Source organism: Silene latifolia, chromosome 2 (genome assembly GCF_048544455.1).
Source record: "Silene latifolia isolate original U9 population chromosome 2, ASM4854445v1, whole genome shotgun sequence".
Lineage (NCBI taxonomy): Eukaryota > Viridiplantae > Streptophyta > Magnoliopsida > Caryophyllales > Caryophyllaceae > Silene > Silene latifolia.
The window spans coordinates 187,378,440-187,403,313 of NC_133527.1; the positions used below are offsets into that span (position 1 = coordinate 187,378,440).

General features: G+C 34.4%; 2 protein-coding genes across 3 annotated transcripts; one reads left to right on the forward strand and one right to left on the reverse strand.

Moving 5' to 3' along the window:
• Positions 1-1,959: 1,959 nt before the first annotated feature.
• LOC141643853 (uncharacterized) lies at positions 1,960-8,566 on the forward strand. Its single transcript, XM_074453176.1, has 18 exons — positions 1,960-2,141; positions 2,264-2,409; positions 2,514-2,564; positions 2,658-2,833; positions 3,767-3,829; positions 3,921-4,032; positions 4,327-4,411; positions 4,504-4,555; positions 4,658-4,719; positions 4,799-4,914; positions 5,034-5,155; positions 5,768-5,836; positions 5,956-6,013; positions 6,235-6,308; positions 6,460-6,508; positions 6,742-6,821; positions 7,095-7,159; positions 8,252-8,566. Exons 2-17 carry the CDS (start codon positions 2,277-2,279, stop codon positions 7,155-7,157), a joined length of 1,365 nt encoding a protein of 454 aa, XP_074309277.1. The 5' UTR covers positions 1,960-2,141; positions 2,264-2,276; the 3' UTR covers positions 7,158-7,159; positions 8,252-8,566.
• Positions 8,567-9,100: 534 nt separating this feature from the next.
• Positions 9,101-24,850, reverse strand: LOC141643842 (shaggy-related protein kinase kappa). Of its 2 annotated transcripts, none has more exons than XM_074453164.1 (13): positions 24,637-24,850; positions 23,730-23,957; positions 20,515-20,610; positions 20,363-20,422; positions 19,991-20,263; positions 18,829-18,903; positions 18,192-18,248; positions 17,924-18,064; positions 17,775-17,825; positions 16,974-17,069; positions 10,625-10,708; positions 10,410-10,512; positions 9,101-9,599 (listed from the first exon to the last, which is right to left on the reverse strand). In XM_074453164.1, exons 2-13 carry the CDS (start codon positions 23,880-23,882, stop codon positions 9,511-9,513), a joined length of 1,278 nt encoding a protein of 425 aa, XP_074309265.1. In that variant the 5' UTR covers positions 23,883-23,957; positions 24,637-24,850; the 3' UTR covers positions 9,101-9,510. The 2 variants fall into 2 exon arrangements, with proteins under 2 accessions (XP_074309265.1, XP_074309266.1); XM_074453165.1 differs by having other exon boundaries at positions 20,515-20,607; positions 24,637-24,805.
• Positions 24,851-24,874: the final 24 nt, after the last annotated feature.

The window sequence follows — 24,874 nt, forward strand, 5'->3', positions numbered from 1 at the left end:
TCGCAGGTATTTAGCAGCGACGGAATTCCCGTCGCAAAACCAAAATTTGCGACGAAATAGAGCGACGGATTATATCCGTCGCAATTCCGTCGCAAGATCTATTTTTGCGACGGGATTGACATATTTGCGACGGAGTTTTCCGTCGCTATGGAACCTTTTTTTTGTAGTGTAAAGGGGTACGAAAGATTGGTCTCTCAATAACTTAGGCCCTGTTCTTTTGGACTTAATTTCAGTTCTAATAAGTTCAGTTCAGTTCAGTTCAGCTCCATTCAGTTCAGTTCAGCTCAATTCAGTTCAGTTCAGTTCAGATCAGTTCAGTTCAATTCAGTTCAGTTCATATTAGTTTATTTCAACATTACTATTATTATTCTTATTGATATCATTATTATTTTTATATTAATGTATTTACTATTGTTATTATTATTATTATTATATTATTATTTTTATATTTATTATATTACTATTATATATATTAATAATTAATTCGTATTGTTTATATTATTATATTTATATTTAATACCTTTTTTATTATTATTATTATTATTATATTATATTTATTATTTTATTAATATATTTATTATTATTAATATTATTCATAACATATTTATTATTACTATTATATTAATAAGTTATTATTTAATATTTATTATTTTATTAATATACTCATTATTATTAATATTATTAATCACATATTTATTATTATTATATTTAATATTATTATGTTAATAAGTTATTATATTAGACCTATTATTATTATTATTATTATTATATTATTATTATTTATTTTTTAGTTATTATTATTAATATATTATATTATTATTAATTATCATTTATATTACTAATATATTATTATTATTATTATTACTATATTTATTATTGTAATACTTTACTTTTTATATATCTTATTAGATTATTATTATTAGATTATATTAATATATTATTATTAATCGATAATATTATAATAATATTTATTATTATTATTGGTATTATTTTTATTATAATATTTATTATTATTATTATTATTATTATCTTTTTATTATTATTTCGATTCGATTCGATTCGATTGATTCGGCTCCATTAAGTTGATTCGATTGATTAAACTACATTAAGTTCAGTTCAGTTTAGTTCAGACAATTTCAGTCCAAAAGAACATGACCTTAGTGAGAGACCGTATCTCCCAAGTTTTAGTGTTTATTCATTGCTTTCAACTTTACAAAATATTAATTTCTTGTCCCGATCATTTATTTACATTTAGGGGTAAACCAAGTATTTGATGACAAGTGGGGTATAAATTGAGTGTGAAGGTCAAGTTACCCATTAAATGCATTTCTAAAATAGTAAGGAAATCAACTGACTAAAATATCTCAATATGAAATTGGTAAGCAATTAACCGACACAAAAGGAGTATTTACGTAACACTTGATTGGATAAAATCAGAAGGTGGAGCTCTTCATAAACTATAATGTCCATACAGAACGCTAAGCTCACGTAAACCAGAGTCATAGATAATCTAAAATCAATTTATAATTGAGTTATATCATACATAGTATTATTTAAAAAATAATTTAAAGAATGTAAACAGTCTAATGAAACAGATTAAGTGTAATAAACATGATTTATTAAAATTTGATCTTTAATACAAATACCTGCAATACAAGTTTTCACATTTCGAGAAAAAAATTGACTCCTCATTTCATAACGTCAATTTTAAAGATTGTTGAACATTGCATCTTTTTTACGGAGTACTTTTTATTTCTAAAATATGCATGATATATACAAAATACATCCTAGTTGAAACTAAGACAATATTATTATAATTAAACGAACCAAAACATTTTTAGGACATCATATTATCACATACTCAGAAACACAGTACACCATACTGCCATAGTCGTAACGGATATATGAAGTTAAAACGGTTTTAAACGAGACGTACACGTACCACAAAGTATACAAGTCTAACACAATTTTCACTTGCCGATGTTCCCGCCAAATCCCCAACTTGTCTTAAAAATCCCCAATTTGTTCCCGCCATTTCCCAAAACCCTAAATTTATCGCGCAACTCTCTCTCTCCTCAATCTTCATCTCTCCCAATTCCCATTGCAATCGAACATCCATTTTCCAAACCCTAATTATCCAGGTATTGTCATCTATCGCTTTGTTAATTTATCTTTATCTTAGCTCAATTGTTATAATTTTCATTGCAATAATCAAACCGTAAGATTTGCGAATTTTAATCCTATAATTTTATGTGAAATCAAGGTTATAATTCAAAATGACGCGAGAAGATGCTGATAATCGACGAGATGATATGTTAGTTGATGCCCCCGATTTTCAAAACCCTAACCCTAATCAAGGAAATGCAATTGCCGATGAATTTAATGCTAATTATCTCAAAGTTTACTACGGTAAGATCCAGATTCTATACATTTTCCGTCTTTTATTTGATATAATTCTGGTTTTGCTGTTTTCAATTGAGTATGAAATTTGACTTGTGTATGTTATATTTCAGCGAAGTTGTTTCCGTATTCTGACATGTTCAAATGGATGTCTTACGGAAATGGTACGGTAATCATTTCGCGATACGTCATTTTTGCTCTCGTAGTTTTCGGTAGTTTAATGTAATTCTGAAATGCTGTGTTGCTGTATCTGGTAGATGGAAAGCATCCGTCATGTGATCAGTCATACTTTAGTAGAAGGGAATTTTCGTTCACATTGGATGATGATATATATCTCCGATATCAATCATTTAAGAGTGTTGCGGAATTTGAAAGCTCAGTCAAGGAGAAATGCCCCTTCAAAATTGATATCGGGCCTGTTTTCAGTAATGATGTATGGTTCCTCTTCTTGGCCGTATTTTGAATTTTGGTGGTTGATATTATATTACTCGTATCATTGTTTGATTATCATGTGTTACTTCTTATTGTTTGTGATGGAAGCTATTTTTATGTGTCATGTATGTACCTGGTGTTTAGGAATGTTTTTACAGTACAGTATTTGGGTCTCTAACTAAGTTGTTAACTGAATCAGTGCATTTGTTGAGGGAACTTCTAGTTGTAGTTGGCATATACTTCGTAGTTTGAATGTGCAATTTATAAAAAGGGTTTGGTTGCACCTGTAAGGAAGCGATAGTCACTTTATCTAAAGTAGGTTTATCTTAAAACAATTAGCAATAGGAGTCACTCCTTGTTTTAAAATCTGATCCACTCACCATTCTTTTGTCAATGTGGAACACTCAAACGTGGTAAAACATATCAAACATGTGCTCTTGAACTGAATGCTTTCTTACTTCAGTGCTGTCATTGGAATAAACCTGCTCCCATTACAGATTTTTTGGTGGACAATTTGGTGTGATTTTATGTCAACTTGGCCTTTTGATCTTCTGTTGTGTTTTAGAGTTGTTTTTCAAACTGTATAAGCAAAGTTTCTCACTGCCGGCCTTTTGATCTTCTGTTGTGTTTTAGAGTTGTTTTTCAAACTGTATAAGCAAAGTTTCTCACTGCCTGGTAATCATTTGATGAATTATCGGTGATCATAACGCCACACCAAAATATACTCTGCCACTCAAAACCCACCTTAGAAAAGTCAAGTTATTAAAATAATGCTCTACATAGCGAGTGGCAGAGTACGTTTCATCTTTGGCATGATCTTCCCTTGAATTACACCTGGTATTTTTGCAAAACATGATTACTGCAGCTTTCGTTCTGAAAATTTGACCTATGGACTAATGCTGTCTAATTATCGTGTACTTGAACTTCTCTGCAGCCATCCAAGCGACACGCCTATGCACAAATTACTCCTGTGGAGAGAGAGCTTGTATTTGATATAGTATGATATGCAACTACTAAGTACTCCGTATCAGCCAACATATTGGGAAAAATTAGTATGCCTTTTGCTTATGATTCGTTTCATTCTGCAGGATATGACGGATTACGACGATGTCAGATTTTGCTGCTCTGGGGCTGACATATGCTGTGATTGTTGGCCTCTGATGACAGTTGCTATTAAAGTTGTCGACACTGCTCTTAGAGGTATTTAACTTATAATGTGTATAATTTCTGAGCTGTCATCTTTCTGCTCATGTTCACTTTCTTAAAACGTAATACCTAGACTTTTGATTTTGCTAAGAACTGAGAAGGCCTTAAATTGTATGATTGTATTAAAATGAAATGTTGTTTTCAGTAAAAAAAATTGATATTACTATTTGTGCTTTCATCCTCTAGAATTTTACTTTGGCAAGTGTATGTGATAGTTTTCTGCATTATATGTGACTGTACTTGAACAAGTTACATCTCTGAAAATGTTACCATCGCTTTCGTATACAGATGATTTTGGTTTCAATCACATTCTCTGGGTATTCAGTGGTCGACGTGGTGTACATTGTTGGGTTTGTGATGCAAAAGCAAGAAGGTATAAAGACGAGTTGAAAATGATCTTGATGTTAGGTATTTCATGATATGCAGGAAAATCTTTAAATCTTGGGTGTCATACTTTCTTTGCAGGTTAACAAATGAACAAAGAGCTGCTATAACCTCGTATTTTCATGTGTATAAGGTGATTTATATCTTGCCAGATGGGCACCCATAATTGCCTTGATTACTGGTTATACCAAGTAACTGTGAAAGACTTGCTTAGCCTTCTCTGTTGTCTTGTCAGGGCAATGAGAACAGTCTGAAAAAGGTGTCTTTAGGTGGTCCTGCTCTTCATCCATTTCTTGCGTGAGTGTGCCTGCGATTACTTTTGGTTTTTGGCTTCCTTACATTGTCTGTATCACAAATTCATATCTAATTTTTGCAGGAGATCGTACACTGATTATTTGAAAACTTTTTTTGAGGAGACGTTCCTGTGTAGCCAGAAGCTACTATCATCCGAAGAGAGATATGAAAAAGTGTTGGACCTGATTCCTGATGAGTGTATGTGATTCAAATTCGAACTGGCTTGCTATCAATAATATTCCTATTGTCACCGACATTGGTTTGTTGCATTTCAGCCTTGGTAGTCTTTCATCTATATTGTATATGGTTTATTGCAGCAATTACTTCTGAGCTCCGAGGGAAATGGCAGGATAGTCGAAGATCTTCCATGAGTAAAGAAGATGTTAATGTGGTTCGATGGGGGCAACTGAAACAGCTTCTGCAATCTGGAAAGCAAAAGGTACTGCACTAGCTAGGAAAGCATACATGATATAATATGTGAGATTTGTTTTTGGAGAAGTTGTTCATGTACTCCCTCTGGTTTTTTGGATTCGTAATTTTTGTTCAAAATTTGAAAAGAATTTTTGAAATTGGTGCAAATCTAGAAAATGAGAGGGAGTAGATGCTAAAGCTGGGTGTAACAACTTTTGCGTTTAAGTAAATCTTGCGGTATGTTCTGGTCGCATTTTTGGATCGAAACCAGGGCTGCTCCCATCCATTAACTTATCAATGCATCGCAGAGTTATTACCATTTTGTACAAGTGTGTGACCTATTCTTAATGTAACCCAGAATTATACACAGTAATACAATATTGTATCATATTTCATGCCACCAACAAGCAAAGTTAAACTTTCACAGAGCTGTAAAAATAGCCTATTCTGAGCTTCCTTTGAATCTCTTTCACATGCGTAACATGAATCATTTTCACCCTTTTTCTTTGTGTCTTTCAGTTTCTCATCTAGTGAGTGTTTCTAAATCCTAACACTGATTACCTGTTAGCTCAAGTGTTGGTCAATAGATATCTGACAAAAAGTTCTTATTGAGATTTGAGATGCTGAAATCACGTTTCAGGCACAGGGAATTCGTCGGTATGTTGAAGAGATTGTGTTCTCATATGTTTACCCCAGGCTTGATATGGAGGTGTGTATTAATTTTTTTTTCCTCTGAAGAGTTATCTCAACCTCTGAACATGTCAGGAAACTCTAATACTGTCATAGACATGACTGTGCCTTCTTCAAGAAACTCTTTCTATATTGCAGGTCTCAAAGCATATGAACCATTTGCTGAAAGCGCCTTTCTGTGTACACCCCAAAACAGGTTGGTAGAGTTCTCATATACAAAGTCTTCTCTGGTGAGGTTTAATTTGCCAAGATCCTGAGTCAGAATGTTGAAAAGGTCTTTTGCATTAAATGTCTTAGATGTTTGTGCATAAGCCTCTACTTACATTTGATGTGAACATCATTTAAAAAAAAAAAAAGATTTCATACATCTTGATCCTGTAGATTTTTCTTTATAAATTCTGTTATGTTCATGGCTAGGTCGTGTCTGTGTTCCTATTGATCCCGATCGGTGTGAGGAGTTTGATCCTACCAGTGTTCCTACACTTTCTCAGGTGAGTTAGTGCGGCACTTGAATTGAATGCGTATTCATATCCTGCAATTGGATACTAGTTCAAACTATCGTGCATGCCATATGCTGACTTTACGTTCATTGTTTATGGAATATGGATTCACCTTCTGACACCTTTCTGTATATATTTGCAGCTTTTGGAGGAACTTAACACTAAAAGTATGGATAGTGATGTTGAAACTGGTAAGCATATGCTCTGATCTCTGGTTAACATTCCTCACGAGATATTGTCATTTAAATACTTAATCCTATACATTAGAATGTTATAATTTTTTTCCGAACCCCCTCTTGGAATTAGGAAGTGATGAAGTCAGGATTGTAGGGAGAACCTGACAAGCATCTTGCCTAATCGAATAAACGAAAGTTTGTTTGTGAATTAATCCAAAAAAGTAATTGATTTGGTAAATGTGTGGCAGACTTGGATAGAACGTCGCTCGGCAAGGCAGTTGCTTTTTTCAGGTCATCATTTTTGCAGCCTCTATCGAAATCTTGCAAGGTCAGCTTTCGTCTTTTCTAAACTACTTATGATATGCATCAGATTCGAGCATGTTCTTTTCATGCCTGTGCTAAAGTATCTAATAGATATAGCAATCAATAGAAATGTGGTGGCTATTATCTCACATTATTTAGTTGCTATATAACTTTTTTAAGAAGATAATATAAAAATAGCTCTTTCCATAGAAAAACTACCTCTTGCTGTCTGCTTTCTTAATCATTGCCATTGTATTAGATGTAAATTTTCGGCTGTGTTTCTTTGGACTGGCTGCAGGATGAACTGGAAAACTCCTACAGCAAAAAGATTCAGCAGAACAAGGATTCACTTAATTGGTGAAGGTATCTCTTTGGACCGAGTGTTTTCCACATTCACGTTTATCTGTTCTTTAGTTAGTTATGACTGATAATACAACATAATTTGTGCGAGCAGTCTAAATGTTTTAATTTGTTGAAATTCCATGAACCCACCTTTTCCGCCGTCACTGTCCTGAGTTTAATTTCCTTCATTTATAAATTTTTACACACTAATACAAGATTGCTATAAAATTCGAACTCTCTGCTCAGTGTTAAAGAAGACCGAAATTCATAATCTTTGAATATGCTGGTTATGGCCTTACACTTGCCATCGGCCCATCACTTTCCTGATTCATAACGTGACCTGATTTGATTTTGTGAGTTTGAATTATAAGGCAATGTTATTTTTCGGCAAAATTTTCAATTATGCCAAATTTTCTTATGTTGTTGAAAATTAGAATGCTGGTCATTTTCAAACCCCGACCATTTCCCAGCAAACTGTTCAGCTGCATCAAGCAATTCAGTAACTGCTAGATATTTACTTTAGAAATGATGTAAGATTATAATGACTCCGTTGAGCCTTGAGTAGCCAAGATGGGTGTTAGAGAGGTGAATCGAAGATTTGGATATGCAGTACTACCCATGAATAGAGTTTTTTGGTGTTAAATTACAGTCTAGTAGCAGGACTTCCAACTCCTCGATCACGACGACTATTCTTGGATTAGAACTACTATATGTGAGATGTCGGTTCTTAGGATTTTCACTTTTAAGTTTTGACAATAATTGTTGGAAGTTCAAAATATTTCATTGGGATGTTAGCAGTCTAGAATAGAGATGCCATGGAATTATGGAAATGACCGGTATTTCTCATAACAATGGAATGTCGTTCTTAACTGAATTCTATTTCAACCTGTGTTACTCAGACACGCTGACACGTGTCGGCGTGTCGGACACGGCTATTTGGGGTGAATTTTCCTGTTTTGTAGTCTAAATTGAAGTGTCGAAGTGTTGTGTCGTGTCGGACACCGACACGTGTCTGACACGCGACACGGTAGTTAAGTGAAGTGTCGGAGTAACATAGATTTCAACGAACTTTTGATTTAACTCGTTTGTCTATAACTCTCTAAATACATGTAGGCCCAAAACATCAATTTGGAAGATCTATTTTTCATTTTTAAGGATTGCGTCCTTCAGCATGTTGATGCTTGTCAAGTTGTGGTGCATAAGACGGAGCTACCTCCTTGAACCTTCGATCATATGCCATGAGCAGTATGTTTGATCCATGCACCAGTGTATAAGTTGACGACAGAGATACCCTTGCACTTTGTCCATGCATGGGTTTTAGGTTCAAACTCTTGTAAGATGTGTTTTATTCGGTGTATAACTACACTTAAAAAAACAGTTGGTTACCCTGTTTTATCGCCTTCATGTATTCCAACGTTATTTTAATCACCCCTGTCACCAATTTGCATTCTCGGTTGGACTAACTCTGAGCTAAACACTGAACAGTAAGAGTATCACATTTCGCAACCACTGAATTTGGACAAGCCAACAAACACTTGTTTGAAAAACTCCATCGGCCCACATTCATAGCAATTTTGCACTGAATTTACTCACCCGAAATACCCATTCCCGAAGCTCCTACCCAGTAACTTGAAAAAAACTCCTCATCTAGTAACTATTATTTATGGAGTTAGTTGTGGAATGTAGAAGCCGCATTCATCAAGTTCCACGAAGCTGTTAATGGCGGACTTCTTTGACTTGTTGCAAAATGGTTTATTTACCTACGAAGGGTGATTGCTATTTGCTAAGCATATTCATGCCCAGGAGTGGTATTTACTTGAATCCGAAACCAGTGGCATGCAAATTGTCAGCTGGACACTCTTTAGTCTTTACACAGCAAGAAGACAGCAAAAGAAAAAAAAAAAAAAAAAAACTAAAAATTTCCGCAGTTTCTCTCTGTAGTCTCCGGAATCTTGCTAGGTCTTCAAATTAAATTTGTCACTCGCTTAGAATCCCATTAAGAGCGGATAGTAACAATCATTGACATACATATGCAAGTAACAACTTTACAGAGATCTAGAGACACAGTAGAACCCTCACCAATTACAAACTTGTAGGAGTTGTAGCATACATTCTCCGGTAATTCTCCAAATACTGTATGGACTGGAGTATTACACTTTAACAACTCGGGATGACTTATAAATATATAAAATAAATATAAAAAAAAAGGCGTGTAGTAACCAGAATTTGATCATCAGGCTCTCCAGAACTCCAGCTTAAACCCGTTTGCCAGTAGTACACTCACTGATGAAGACCGCATTGTTAATATTTGGTACATGACATTGCCTAAGATAGTTTGAGGAGATCTTTAGTGGCATAAACATGTCTACCGCCTACGGGTTCAATGCCATAAATAGATTCTGTCTCCTAGCATGCTCCGGAATGAGGCGGTTAACCATATCAAGAGGGATTCCTGAAAGCTCTGGTGGAAGAAAACACACACTTTCAAGCTAAATTATAACTTTATCTCACTTAAATGGAGAAACAATCTAAAACAATGTCATGTGGTAAAAATCAACAATTTACAGTTTGTCGAAGTTAGATTTGGCCTGCTTTTGGTTATTAAGTCGTTATCATGTCTATAAGAATCTAATATTTTCCAGATTTACTGCAAAGACATGCCCAAACTATTGAGGAGGCTGGGTTGTTTGAACTTTGAAGATAGCATTTTGTAAACCTCTTAGAATTGAAGGGAACAAGCTTGTATGTATAAATGCATCAAAAGCTTCTACACCCCTAAACACAACCGCTACCTTAATAAGTCACTCTTGTTTGGAGTACAAGTAAACCCTGAAACTAAACAATTGGCCATATTTGAACTTCTCCATCCTAGGTCATATTTCTTCAATTATTGAAACTAGGTAAAAAGTTTGGAGGCTTGATGTTAAAAAAACATGTATACATGCATTAGATATAAGCATGTGGCAGAATTCTTCCTCGGAGTTCTCTCTAATCTGGCCTTACTTTATCCACACATGTGCTAGAATGCTCATAAGGAGTTCTTTTTAATCATGGTGTATATAGTACATGCCGAGTGTAAGATAAATCACTTGGAGAGTTGGAAGGAAGAGGTCAAGTAAATACATCCAAAGAATAAGATAATTGTGCGCACATGTCCAGGACCAACTAACCAAGTCCTCATTCAATCGCATAAGACTTGGTTTTTGTACTATACTTATGAAACTTTGTTAGCATTGTCACAAGTAACTTGCACAAAGCAATAACAGCATACCTTGTGGCTTAAAATTGAAGAGAGGAGGAAGAGGACGGCCATTAGGGAGTCGTGTATTTGGATCCCTCAATTCATCAAAGAAAGCGTGAACACAAGCTTCCAGCTGCAGCATAAGCATAACCATACATGATCATCTGAATTTTTCGGGAATTATGCAAAAACATATAACAGCAAAGTAGAAGAATGGCACTGCTCATGGAAGTACAGTAACTTACAGCAGTACATCTCAAATTTGGGGAGTACTGAAAAAACCTACAAATCAAATCCACTGCTTCAGGAGGCAAGCGCTTCTGAAATACCTGATGCAATGGGAAAAGCTAAATTGTTAACTGCCAAACTCAAAGTCTCAATCCCAGTACTGAGTATAATCAACTATCACATAAAGCTAAGACACTCTATAACACAAATTTCGGAAAACCACAATTTGTAAGGTAGTTCAGTTTCTCATATCATTAGAAGGAAATAATAAATATAAATGAACAAGGTCATACACTATAAAGTCACAAGCATCTTAAACTTCCTAGGATCCAAGACTCATGCCACCAACCCTTCTAAGCCGGAAGATCCCGATGGCCCCGTCATGTGAAAGAACTGAGACTGAGGAGAAAGTGAGGGCTAGAGCGAACGCAGTTCCTTCCTTGGGTTCAGGTCTTTTATATGGCCTGATTTCTAAGAACTGAAAAGATATCATTGGAAAAGCCTGGATATAATCCCTCAAAACCAAGATCACTAGCTTATTGTAAAAATTATGTGACAGAAGCGTTGGCTCTCTGGCTTCTTCATTATCCCATAAATATCGTATACCGGGTATTGGACATTTCAGAAAAGTGTGACTCTGCCTCCCTCTTTCCTTTATCACTCAACATCGGTCAGTTATCATCCAACATGACTTCAAAATTTAGTAACAATTGTCTCCAGTACAACTTCGCCGCATAGGTTGTTAATTGAAGGATGGTACTGTGAAACTTGTGATCATTTGGATCAGCTTACTTCAACAAAGTTTTCCATTAGAAATTGTTAGCGTACCGCTGCAAAAGTCTTTGTTTGCCAATATGAATGCTTATTTAAACTCCTGATTCAGAGGCATTTTGGGTTTGGGTGCCAGAGTTGCATTAGTACAACATAAGATCAAGGCGAGGATATTTTTTTTTTTCATATAGTAATAAATGGGAAGTGGCCAATCATTTAGAGATAAAGGGAGTAAAACAAAATCTACTTCACTAAAGTGGCCTTATCATTATGATTTCAACTTTCAAGTTATCAATTATCTTTATAAAGGTTAATCAAACAAATCAAAAACTTCAGTAGAGACTAGAGATCTGGGCTACACTCGGGTCCCTGAGCCCCTTCTATATTATCTGTTTCCTTCTTCTACCTTTCATGTGTACATGGATGACTTCAAAGGGACAAGAATCGTAAGGATGGAAGGGGAAGTACAAGACTCATACTGGAAAAATTAGCAGCTGCAGCTTGGTGTTATCACCATATCTAATCTAGAGCGTGTAGGTATGATCTGACTAAGACAAATTTTAGGGCCTGATTTTTCTTAAATTTGCATAGTTCAGGTTTGGGATGAATGAGTGAATGACCATAAACTTTGCTGCTTCTATTATCTTAGTTCTTCATCATATGATTTAACTCAAAATTTTAAAACTAGGAGTCTAGGACTAGTTTTATGATTATGTTAATCCGTATAATATATCGTCTCCAATGCCCAAAATCGCAACATAATTTATTTCAGACAAGGAGATATACCATTAAGTTCTCGTTACATTATATTGTCATACCAATAAACAGAAACCACTATAAACAGAGATTATCCCAATGTACCTTGCCACGGATGTGGTTTTATCTGTGGAAACTTAAATTCGGTGTAGTTAAGAGTAAAGGGGTAACCAAACAACCTTACTTTAGTACTACACTAACTATTAGGTATCCATTAACAACTGAATTAACTTAATAATAATAAACAACATTTGACTGATAATTTGGATCATAATAATCCAACATATTTATGAGATTTAAATTTTGTTCCTTAATTTATCAGTTTTAATTTTATTATTCGATTAAAACCGTTCTAAGTCGATTTTTACTTCAATTTTATAAATGGACCGACCTTTATACAAATGATCATTTAAGACAAACATGCAGCTTGATACCAAAGCTTTGGGCGTGTGTAATTGTAGCAATAATAATCTTTTATTATGATTTGTTTGACCATCTTATTTTAGGCAAATCAATCAACTCCATTTCTTTCTTTTTTAACATTATTTTGTAATTAATTTTAAATTGAGCAATTTCTCCCTAATTGATCCAATCTTGCCGTGAGAAAATGTCAAACATTCCATATTATTTTTTATTTATTACATCACTAGTGTAGACCTCGTGCATTATATGCACCGCGCGTATCAATTTGCAATACGTTTTCGAATTAATTCGCACTAATTCGCGAATTATATATAAAAACTAGCGAATTCTAAAAGTTTAATTCGTGTATTAATTCGCACTCATTCGCGAATTATATATAAAAATTAGCGAATTTTACAAGTTCAATTCGTGTATTAAAAACTAAAAATTCAATGTACTCTGATCAACTTCAAAGATCATCAAAGGGAAAGAAGAAGATGTATGAGTAGACTAGCAACTTAATCTTATTTTGGGGTTTTGTCTGGTTTCGTCACTTTGTGTTTACTTAAGAAACCAGAAAAATATGATCAATAGACTTATTTTGGTGGTTCCGTTACTTTGTAATGCTGAATTGCTCATCTTTATGCAATGAACCTTTTATATTTTTTGTTATTATCAACAAATAAATGAAGCGTATTAGTAATTATGAGCGAATTGTGAATTCGAATTATGTGTATTATGAATTCGGCAACCCTGATACGCACGGTATTTTAAATTGAGCAATTTCTCCATAATATTTTTATGGTGCATATAATGCTAAACTAGGGATGTAATAAATAAAAAATAATATGGAATATTTGACATTTACCAAAATCACGGCAAGATTGGATCAATTAGGGAGAAATTGCTCAATTTAAAATTGATTACAAAATAAGATGTCAAACAAATCAGATGTCAAACAAATCCTAATAAAAGATTATTATTTCTATTATTACACATGCCCAAAGTTTTAACAAAAAGGCTACGCATACACAATGTGTGGAAATTCCATACACAACCACTCACAACACAACACATGGCAAACTCAATTTAGCCTACATTAGTTAATTTAGGGTTTGGATGGTTATTTAGCATTAGTGGTTAAGTTATTAACTACATGAAGTTAAGATATTTATGGAATGTTTAATGTTTTATTTATTTCAATTATTCAATTTTAATTACTCAATTAAAACGTTTTTTGTATTAATTGCAATATTAATTTTTTTTTTCAAAGGTTGATCAAACTTGATTAAACTCAATCAAAAATAATCAAGATCATAAATATTGATTAAAAGACGAACCCTAATTATATTTGTCAAAATCAATCATAAAATTAATCAAGATCAAAATCAACAATGATGAATCACAACATTAATCAAGATCATAAGACGAACCCTAATTATATTTGTGAAACTCAATCACATTATTAATGAAGATCAAAATCGACAATGATCAATCAAAATTTAATCAAGATCGATCATAAGTAGTGATTAAAAGACGAACCCTAATTATAGTGATCAAAATCAATCATAACATTAATCAAGATGAAAATTGACAATGATTAATCATAACATTAATCAATATCAAAATTTAAATTGATGAACCCTAACTGATTGAAAATAATGAAGCCTAATTGAGGATCTAAATTGACAGTGATAAAGCAAAAACGTAGATTTAAATTGATGAAACCTAATTGATTAATTGAATTTTTGAAAGAAATTGGTAAACCCTAATTGAATTATCAAAAATTTTCATTATTAAATTGATGAACCTTAATTGATTACGTTTTAGACGTAGTATAATGTTTGCAACGTGACTCGTAACCAAGTAAGCAAGGGGTATCAGCACGTCTATTAAGCAATTAAATTTCATTATATTCTAGTTAGATTTATTGTAGGAAACATATTTTCGATTAACTTTTAGTTTAGGCAAGATTTAGTGTATAATATCTTTTCCAATTTTAAAATTATTTTACAAAATCTTTCCATTTGACCATATCTTTTCCATTTTAGATTATATTTTCAATATCTTTTCATATTTTCGGTTTAAATTTTATTCTCTTAAATAATATATGCAATTATTTAATTGTTATTTTATGTTTGCACCCATATAAATATGTGTTCATTTTCAAACCTAACACACAACCTTCTTATCCCCAATACAAATCTCCTACAAATCATTCCATTTCCTTTCTATTATAATTTAAATGGCTAATCATGCTAATCAAATCGCTAACCTAACCCGTGAGCTTGCTATTGAGCGCAAAATGCATGTTACTAATAACATGGAAAACCGTTTTTTCATTAGGGCTATGTTAAACTTGGTTGATGATCCGAAAAAAATAGAGAAAGCTATGTCCCTATCACCTTACGATTTAACAAATACTTGTTAAATAGAGAAGGCTATATACCAAGTATTTGTTAAATCGTACGGTGATAGGGACATAGCTTTCTCTATTTTTTTCGGATCATCAACCAAGTTTAACATAGCCCTAATGAAAAAACGGGTTTACATGTTATCAGTAACATGCATTTTGCGCTCAATAGCAAGCTCACGGGTTAGGTTAACGATTTGATTAGTATAATTAGTGAATTATAATAGAAAGGAAATGGAATGATTTGTAGGAGATTTGTATTGGGTATAAGTAATTGGGGGTGAAAAGGTTGTGTGTGTTAGGTTTGAAAATGAAAACATATTTATATGGGTGCAAGCATACTGTTAATCAACTTCTCCCTCCATATTTTCCCTCCAAAAATAAAACAACAATTAAATAATTGCATAAAATATTTAAGAGAATAAAATTTAAACCGAAAATTTGAAAGCATATTGAAAATATAATCTAAAATGGAAAAGATATGGTCAAATGAAAAGATTTTGTAAAATAATTTTAAAATTGCAAAAAAAATTATTCACTAAATCTTTCCTAAACTAAAATTCGATTAATATTGTGATTGATTTTGATCACTAATTATGATCTTGATTAATGTTATGATTGATTGTTGATCTCTAATTATGATCTTGATTAATGTTATGATTGATTTTGATGAGTAATTATGATCTTGATTAATTTTTGATCGACTTTAATCAAGTTTGATAAAACTTTGGAAAAAAATTAATATTGTAATTAATAGAAATAGTGTTTTAATTGGGAATTGAGTAATAAAAATTGATTAAAAATATTTAGTATAAAACAATTAACATTCCATAAATAAACTAACTACAAATAGTTAACAACTTAACCACTAATGCTAAATTACTAACCTAACCCTAAATTAACTAATGTAGGCTAACTTGAGTTAGCCACGTGTCGCGTTGTGAATGGTTGTGTATGAAAAAAACCATACACAATGTGTATGTGGTAGCATCTTTGAAGCTTTAATAATATCAAGCTACATTTTTCGAACATCTTTGTCTTAAATGATCATTTGTATAAAGGTCGGTCCATTAATAAAATCGAACTAAAAATCGACTTAGAACGTGTTTAATCGAATAATAAAAAATCTCATAAATATGTTGGATTATTGTGATCCAAATTATTAGTCAAATGTTGTTTCTTATTAATAAGTTAATTAAGTTGTTAATGGATTCCTAATAATTAGTGTAGTACTAAAGTAAGGTTGTTTGGTTACCCCTCTACATTATTAGTGCTTGATATTTTTAGCATATACTATAGGTGTGGACATGATAAGTTATAAATGGATATAATCTTTTGTATTTAAATAATTTTAGTATTTAATATTTCACATTCTGCACAAATTTATCTCCGTTTTTTTAGGATAAGGAAATTCTTTTTTTTTTAAAGAACTTTAAAAATTTATTGAGTTTTATGATAATAAGTTGCGGCTAAAAAGTATGATATTAGTAAATATTTGTTAAAATTCATTTGACTTTTTATGATAAAAATTTACAACTAAAATATATGTTATTAGTAAATATTTGTAAATTAATATCATTAATTTTTCGGTAAAAAACAAAAAAAATACTCATTTTATTAATTCTTACAATTTAAATTTTTATTTATTTCTCTAATCAAAATACATTAAGGAGAAACATGAAAAATAAGTGAATTGTCAATTTAAATTCTATAAATAATACGCTAAAAAGTAAAACTCTATAAATACCGTGCATACGGGGTCTATATTAGTAACTCTATAAATATCGCGCATTCATTGCACGGGATCTAAACTAGTTCTTATCATATGATTTAACTCAAAATTTTAAACTAGGAGTCTAGGACTAGTTTTATGATTATGTTAATCCGTATAATATATCATCTCCAATGCCAAAATCGCAACATAATTTATTTCAGACAGGGAGATATACCATTAAGTTCTCGTTACATTATATTGTCATACAAATAAACAGAAACCACTATAAATAGAGATTATCCCAATGTACCTTGTGCCACGGATGTGGTTTTATCTGTGGAAACTTAAATTCGGTGTAGTTAGGATTCATGCACTTTATCTCCTCCCTTGTTGGTGTTCCCAGAACCTGCATAGATGTTAAAACCCTCATCCATTATTAGAATACACTTCAGTGGTCAAAATAAATTGTCAGCAAAACAGAGATTAAGCAGAGTGATGGTGAAAGTCCAATTCATGAGACGGAAAATAACGCCCACCAGCCAGCAGAATAATGAGGAAGGAGTTATCAAGCTTACTAGTGTTATCATCCAATATTATTGTAACAACTTATGAGAAGGTTCAAACAGGAGAGACACATTCACTGAAATAATCAACTTTAAGACATAGAAGGAAAATAATCAAAATATGCAGATTCAACGCTTTGCCATAAATATGCAATTATGAAATTTTCGAATACCACAAGGACAGTAGAAAATTAATCAACAGATTTCTACTGAATCAGCTCTCAAACCCCACAGGCCCACGTGTGAGGAATGACAGCATGAATACATATTAATTTTAAAAAATTAAGAAAAAAAATTCTTTTCTGTAGAGGGACGCCACCTCTATGAAATCATTTGTATAGGGGTGTCACCCCCGTGGTGTCCCTTAATTAATATCTCACTTGTCAAAAAAAATCAAGAATAAGTTAATCTAAATGATCCATGTAAATTAATATAACCTCTCATATACATACAAAAAGCCATACTGCAGCCACGTTGTTTATCTCAGTGTGGGAACATCAAATTTGAAATGTGGGAAATCAATAAAAATTCGCTGAAGACATTGTTACCTTAATGATCTCCACTAGTTGATCCACCCCGCTTTCTCCAGGGAACAATGGCTGTAGAAAATTTTCAATCACGTTTAGAGGGTCAGACAAGAACCTTCTCATTAGCAAAAGGTTATATTAAATTAGTAGAAAACGGTACACTTGACCACCTGCCCTAGAAGCAGTTCAGCCATCACACATCCTGTGGACCATATATCTATTGCTGTCGTATATTCAGTAGCACCAAAGATCAGTTCTGGAGCCCGATAGTATCTTGAGCAAATATATGAAACATTAGGTTCTCCTTTGACCTGGTACAATAATCAAGAAGCACTTGATTAAAGGACAAAATAAATCCAAATCAGGCGCAAAGTAACAAAAGAAGCTCCGATGGACGTGATATCCCATCAATCGTCTACTTAAAAAGAAAAAACTTACCAATACTTTTGCACTTCCAAAATCACAAATTTTCAGCTGGTGTGTATGGGGATTCACCTGACACCAAAAACAAGCAATTCAATGATAAGCATATGGTTGTACAATAACAACATTACCCGGGGACGCAACCTTTTGGCAAGATATCAAAACCACTTGCCGGGAATCAAATCTAAAGCTCCTCTCAAGAAGGAGTTTTTGTTAGGCAATAGCACCAGGTAGAAACAATACTCATTACATTCTTGATCATTGAAGACTCGAGAATGCTCTTTGCCAAGCTTGTCTCATGTTTCAAAGAAACAGCGAATTTGTTTCACTAACACACACACACACTTTGTCTTAAGTTGGTAATCAAGATGGTTAACGGGTAAGCCTTAGTTTTGTGGTTGACTCATTGAAAGTTAACTAATGGGATCGGAGAAAATGAAAGGCAAAATTGCGGTGAAAGATTAGGATGTTAATTTGCTTTTAAATGTATTTGGGTAGAGCGCCATTTCCGCAATCTATTTTTCTTTCTTTCTTTAGTATTACAAGTGTTCTAATTAACAAGGTTATGGGTTCTCTTTATAAGTATTCCACGGGCCAGAAATTTACAAATGAGGGAAAGATCTCAGTAACAACAAAGGTTATAGAATCTTACCAGCAAATTTTGAGGCTTAATGTCCCGATGGCATATGCCAATGCAATTATGTATGAATGCCAGTGCTCTGCAGATCTACCTCGCAGAATGAATAATAGGTAAGAATCGAAAAAGGAAAGGCAAATCAAGTAGTTGGGACTTGGGAATGCAGGTTACAAGTTATAACCGGCAATAAGGCACCTACTAAGTTTTACAAAATGTCAGATTAGCACGTAGCGAAAAATATTAGCTTAGCACACAGCCCGGTTAACCCAGGTGAGTACATTGTCGATACTCACAAATAAGGCAGAAGGAAATACCATTATGTGACAAATTTTCTCCACATAGTTTTCTTTTTGAAGGGAAAAAAAATTATACATCAAAAGAAGAACAAAGGTCATACACTATACGTTAACAAAGTGTTAAAAGAACTATTTGCACATGAGATGACCAACTTTTTTGTACATTAAAGTCGACTCTCAAAATTGATTATATGATTAATCAAACATTATTTGGTGTCCCAAAGAACCTATATGAATTTCTTTCTATCTGATTAATCACATGTATGAATCCAATGCGATATCAGTGCCAAATTTGAGACAAATCAAGGGTTTAAATATCACCATAATTAGTGAGTAGTATTAATAAATCATTTTTATTGTCATTTTCACTTCAGCATTGATCTTGTTTCATGCATAATCTGTATAGGTGTGGATCAAACCGATATTAAATGAACACCTCACTGGATTCCGGGCTCAAGTAAGAGGATTTGGACATACACGGCCTAACACTGCACAGAGATGATGTTTCTAAATGACCCTTAATGAAAATTAAGTCACAGAATTACATTGAATGATTACGACTTCATAATATCAGAATTGTGACCATTTGCTTTATTCCATCACGTTATTACTCTTCTTCTGCACTATCAGAGTTGTATCCCATCATGTTTAGTGCATTTGTTGCATCATAAAAACCTTCAAACGAAAAATTTATTGTGGGTCTTTCAAAATCAACCTCTTCACATGTCAGTGGTAACTGGTAAGGTAGCATGCATCTAGGCTGCCTCTGTGGCAGTGCCAGCAATTTATAAATGCAGAAACAATATATAATTTCAAATATGCACAGGGTAACAACTAACAATTACTACACTTCCAAGTACAGAAGAAAGGGAATAGGATACCTGATAGGTATAAAGTTTGACATAAATCAAGGGCATCCGCTGATGCATCCTGATGTAGTTCCTTGCAATGCGATTTACAGTCTCAGGAACATATTCAAGCACAAGATTAAGGTACAACTCCTCCTTGTCTGTAGTAGAAAAGAAACAATGCTTTAAAGCAACAATATTAGGATGATCCAACATCTGCATGATCTGTAACTCTCTGTTTTTGTAGCGCTTGTCTTGTAGCACCTTCTTAATGGCCACTATCTCCCCAGTCTCTCTGCATTTTGCCTGTTCAAACAGTTGTCTTCAAATGCTAGTGAAAATAAATGCAACAAATAAAAAAAAAAAAAAACAGGAAGGACTTCAGATAACAATGCTTTAGTTCACCTGGAAAACAACACCAAAGGAACCAGTACCAACCACATGTTCTGCTATATAATTGATAGTCTGCCAAAAAAAACACCCAATAGCGTCAAAATCTAAATGATGATAACTTCAAATGAAAGATCTAGAAGCTGAAAATTTTTATCGATATTTACCTGCCTAGGTTGGCCATTACGTCCACCTATTGTTGTGGTGATAACATGCCCAGCTTCAGCACCAACCCCATCAATGACATCTGGTTCGCTATCCTGCTGAGATTGTCAAATTAGGAAACTTTATCAGCAACAGGGTTTACACATCAATATTGAAGCTAGCTGTTGTAAGGAAGAAGGGGAAAGACCAAAGAAGTACACCGCGCAATTCAGTTACAATAAAGACTGAATAATATATGAAAAGCTGATCGTACCAAGTGTACATTGGATTATTCTCCTCTGAATTAATGTAATCAATGTCAGTCATGAAGTTACAACGTACAAGGGTATGTGCAAGTTCCTATATTATATGTAACAAATAAGATTGACGAGCTTTTTCATTAATCCTCCATTTCACTCAATTAGACCCATTCGATTTTTTTTTCTCTTAACTAAGGAAGCGTTTGGTTGCGGCCTGTGGAGCTCAGGAAAGGGCAAGGGGAAAAAAAGGGAATGAAATAATGATGCCTCTGTTGATGGTTGCTTACCCATTTTGTCATTCCCTTTCCCCTTCTCTTACCCCAAACTTATCTACATCATTACCCCCCCCCCCCCCCCTAAGGTACCCCCATTTTCTTTCCCAAATGCAACCACCAAGCTCCTCACCGGTTACCATCAACACCCACCGCCACCACCCGATCATTGCCAGTGACAACATTTATAGTGGCCAGCGTCCCATCCCGTCGCCGGCTTACGTCAGCCCACCCCATTCCAAACCACCACCCTCTCTCACTCACAACTACCACCATCCAGGCGCCTCCACTCCGCTTCCCTCGCCGGTGACATGCTGTCCCGCCACTCCCTTAGTCCACCCTCGTTGAAAACCATCCCCATCAACAAAACTGCCATCCCTTACAAAATGATACTCTGATATGATATTAACAGCATGTAATGATGCAAGACAGTAGGAGTGATATTGGGGAAACCAAAATGATCTTTTCCAACAATGGATTTCACAGCAACAAGCAAATATGGAAACTAGTTGACCCAACCACCACATTTGCACTAGAAGGGGTAACCAGAATGTGTGCGCATTCGATATGCGCCAAGTAAAACACGAAATGGTGAGCGAACTTGTATTTTTTTTCAGAGACGATTCTGGCAGTTTTGTGGGTTGGGGCAAGGGTTCCGACAAGAGAGGAGGGGTATTCGATGAGGTGTGACAGGGGGGGGGGGGGATCGTCGGCGACGGCAGGGATGGAGAGCCGCCAGTGGTGGTGGTTTTGGGTGGTTGTTAGGATGAACTAATGGACTAATTTTGTTTTATGTTTCAAACCAAATCAAAGGGAATTCAAATCCATCTATCTTTATGCACCTATATTAAACACCAACAGCTGCTCCCTAGTCCCTCCCACAGAAAAAAGTTCATCAAGCTTCAATGATACTGAATAGTCGTAAGAGCAAAGCAAGGAAATGTTATAAGTGAAAGGAGGGGTGCATGTGAGAAAATGAACATAGCAATCACTCACCCTCATTAATCTTTTTTTTTTAAAAAAAAAAAAATAGCTATCACTCATGCATTACACTGATTTTCGGTGGCTTCTGCACAGACATCTTTTTAAGGTCGTTGCCTCAAACTCGTGTGGACGGACATTTGCCTTGTGGCTAGTCCCTTGTTGCCCCGACATCCACTAGTTGGCCTTATACGCCCAAAGCGACTGTGTTCGAGCTAAACTTGGTGGGGAACTCCTATCAACTATGGGCCTTCCTACCTCTCTCACGAGTCTCAAGAACTGGCTTGCTACCAACTTAGGCTTCAATGCTCCATGCCAATCGTTGATCTTTGTTTTTTGCTGATAGTGTGCGGCACATTTAGAAAACAAGGAATGCAAGGGTAGTCCAAAACATTGTTAACCTTCTCCATAAACTGTGGCTACAATCAAAAGAACCAAACTTCTTACTGCCTCCTCACCTCTTGGCTACTTATCCCACCCTCAAACCTACCACTCTCCCAAAAAGTCGTCACTCCTAGTACTGATTCGACTAAGGTGAATGTGGATGCCTCTTGGGTGTCTCACCCACGGGACTCCCTTTTGTTTGTAGAGATCACACGGGATCTGGCTTGATGGTGGATGGTCAAACGTGCAATGTGACAACCCACTCATGGCAGAGACTTTGGCTATCCGACTTGCTCTCGGCTAAGCTACTGCTAAAGGATGGATGAATCCCATGATCACCTCAAATTGTGCTTAGGCAATTTCTCTCATCGATGGAAACCGCAACAAACTGGACCTCTCAATTACGGATTGCCGGGTCAGTTCAGGGAACAGGGCACAGACATCACGGCTGGCGCAATAGCCAAGGAAGATAGGAAGAGTAATTTGAGAATCGGTGAGGTGGAGGAAAAATGTAACCCACCTAGTTGGATCGGACCTTTTATCGTATCAACTTATCACTGATTTGTTGTTTACTATCACTAATTTTTTTGTCACTACCAGTACGGCAGTACCCAATTTGGGTGGCCTACTGGTGGACCTTTGTTCTGGTATCCAGGTTGTTGCAGCTTATTTGTACGATCTCATGTTTAATTAATCTATGCTCTTTCCAGATGAAAAATATAAGTACGATATTTATACCTAAGAGGAGGAGGATTAAAAAAAACGGAAAATGAAAAAGGAGCGGTGGGGCTCAAGATCATAGCTAAACAAACTAGGTATTCTCCAGCTTCATCCGAGATTCCTAGAGGCTCACTTCCTGTTCCGATCTACGAAAGCGCTTCTTACATGACATTGCAAAGGTTTCTTTGGAATCAAATCAACAACAGGAAAAGGGTTCCAGATTTTACACACTCGTTTGCAAGATTCGTAACGCCATATCATTAGGTCTAGCATATTGGTTATCCAGAAATCAAACTCACACATTTTGGATTTGCAAGGACATAATTTGTTAAAAGGAATGAAGAATGAACAGTAATACTATAAACCACAAACCATGAGTTACACAATTAATACATAAGAAACACTAGGCAATTGCCTCAATCCTATAAGATACATGTCATGGTCAAAAATCAACGCAGCAAAATGGAGATAAAACACAACCCAACAAATTACGATTCTCTGATTTCTTACCATTTTCCATTTTCTATGAAGGAAGTACAGACAAATCATAAGAATTCATAGAACCAGATTATGTACTGCAAAAACAAAAACAAAATTAAACAGCGTGAAAGTGAAGCTTACTCTGCCATCATCATGATCTACTTTATCTTCCAATCTCATATCAAGCATCTCTTTCCCAAGCCAATCAACAGAACTCGACGATCCCTTATTATTAAGGCCATTACCTCCCCACGAACTACCCGGTCCTCCATTTCCTACACTCGTTGACGCCATCTTCGCAACCACTTATTCTCAATTCACCTACTTTTCACCCATTTGTTCACTACCATAACTTAATCCAAACTTCACCTTCACATCAAACACACCAATTACTCGCTCATCACCATACCAAAACATTTAATATATCCAAAATTAAACAGCATACCACCAAAATTACACAAATCTACACTCAACCACAACAATTAAACCGCACCCAATTCAATAATCAATAATCACCAATTAACTTGTAAGATCAGCTACTACATAATTTCAACCGACTATCAAAAATGTAGCCTAAATTTGCAATTCAAAATGATTAACCTAATTTATAATTGCGCGATCAAATAGTGAAACAAAGCAAAAGATTAACAAAATTAGGAATAAGATAGACGTCATTAAAGTAACCTTCACATTCACATCAAACACACTAATTACTCACTCATCACCATACAAAAAATAAAATAAAAAAATCGAAAAATCAACAGCATATCACCAGAATTACACGAATCTACACTCAAAATAACAGTAAAACCGCACTCAACTCAATCATTTACAATTAAATAGTAAGATCAACTATCAACCTACATAATTCCACCGATTATCGAAATTTAACCTAAATTTCCAATTTCAAAAATGCGTCAACAATAATCATGAAGCAGATGAAATAATTAACCTAATTTATAATTGCGCGATCAATTAGGGAAAAACAGCAAGAGATTAACAAAATTAGAAATGAAATTAATATGTGATTAAATGAGGGAGATTATACCTGATTAATGATTAGCGAAGAAGAAGGAAGGAGATTATCTGAAGATGAGGAACAGAGAAGGATAGTTAGTAAACTGGGGGAGAGACTGTCACTGTTTTCTTGCTTCTCTACTTTCTGTCCTTTTCTCAACTCTCTCTCTTGTTTTTTTCTTAAGAAGTAGATTGTTGTTAAAACAAAACTAACTTTTTAGGTGGTTAAAAAATGATTCTTTTTTGTACAAAATTTTTCAAATAATGTA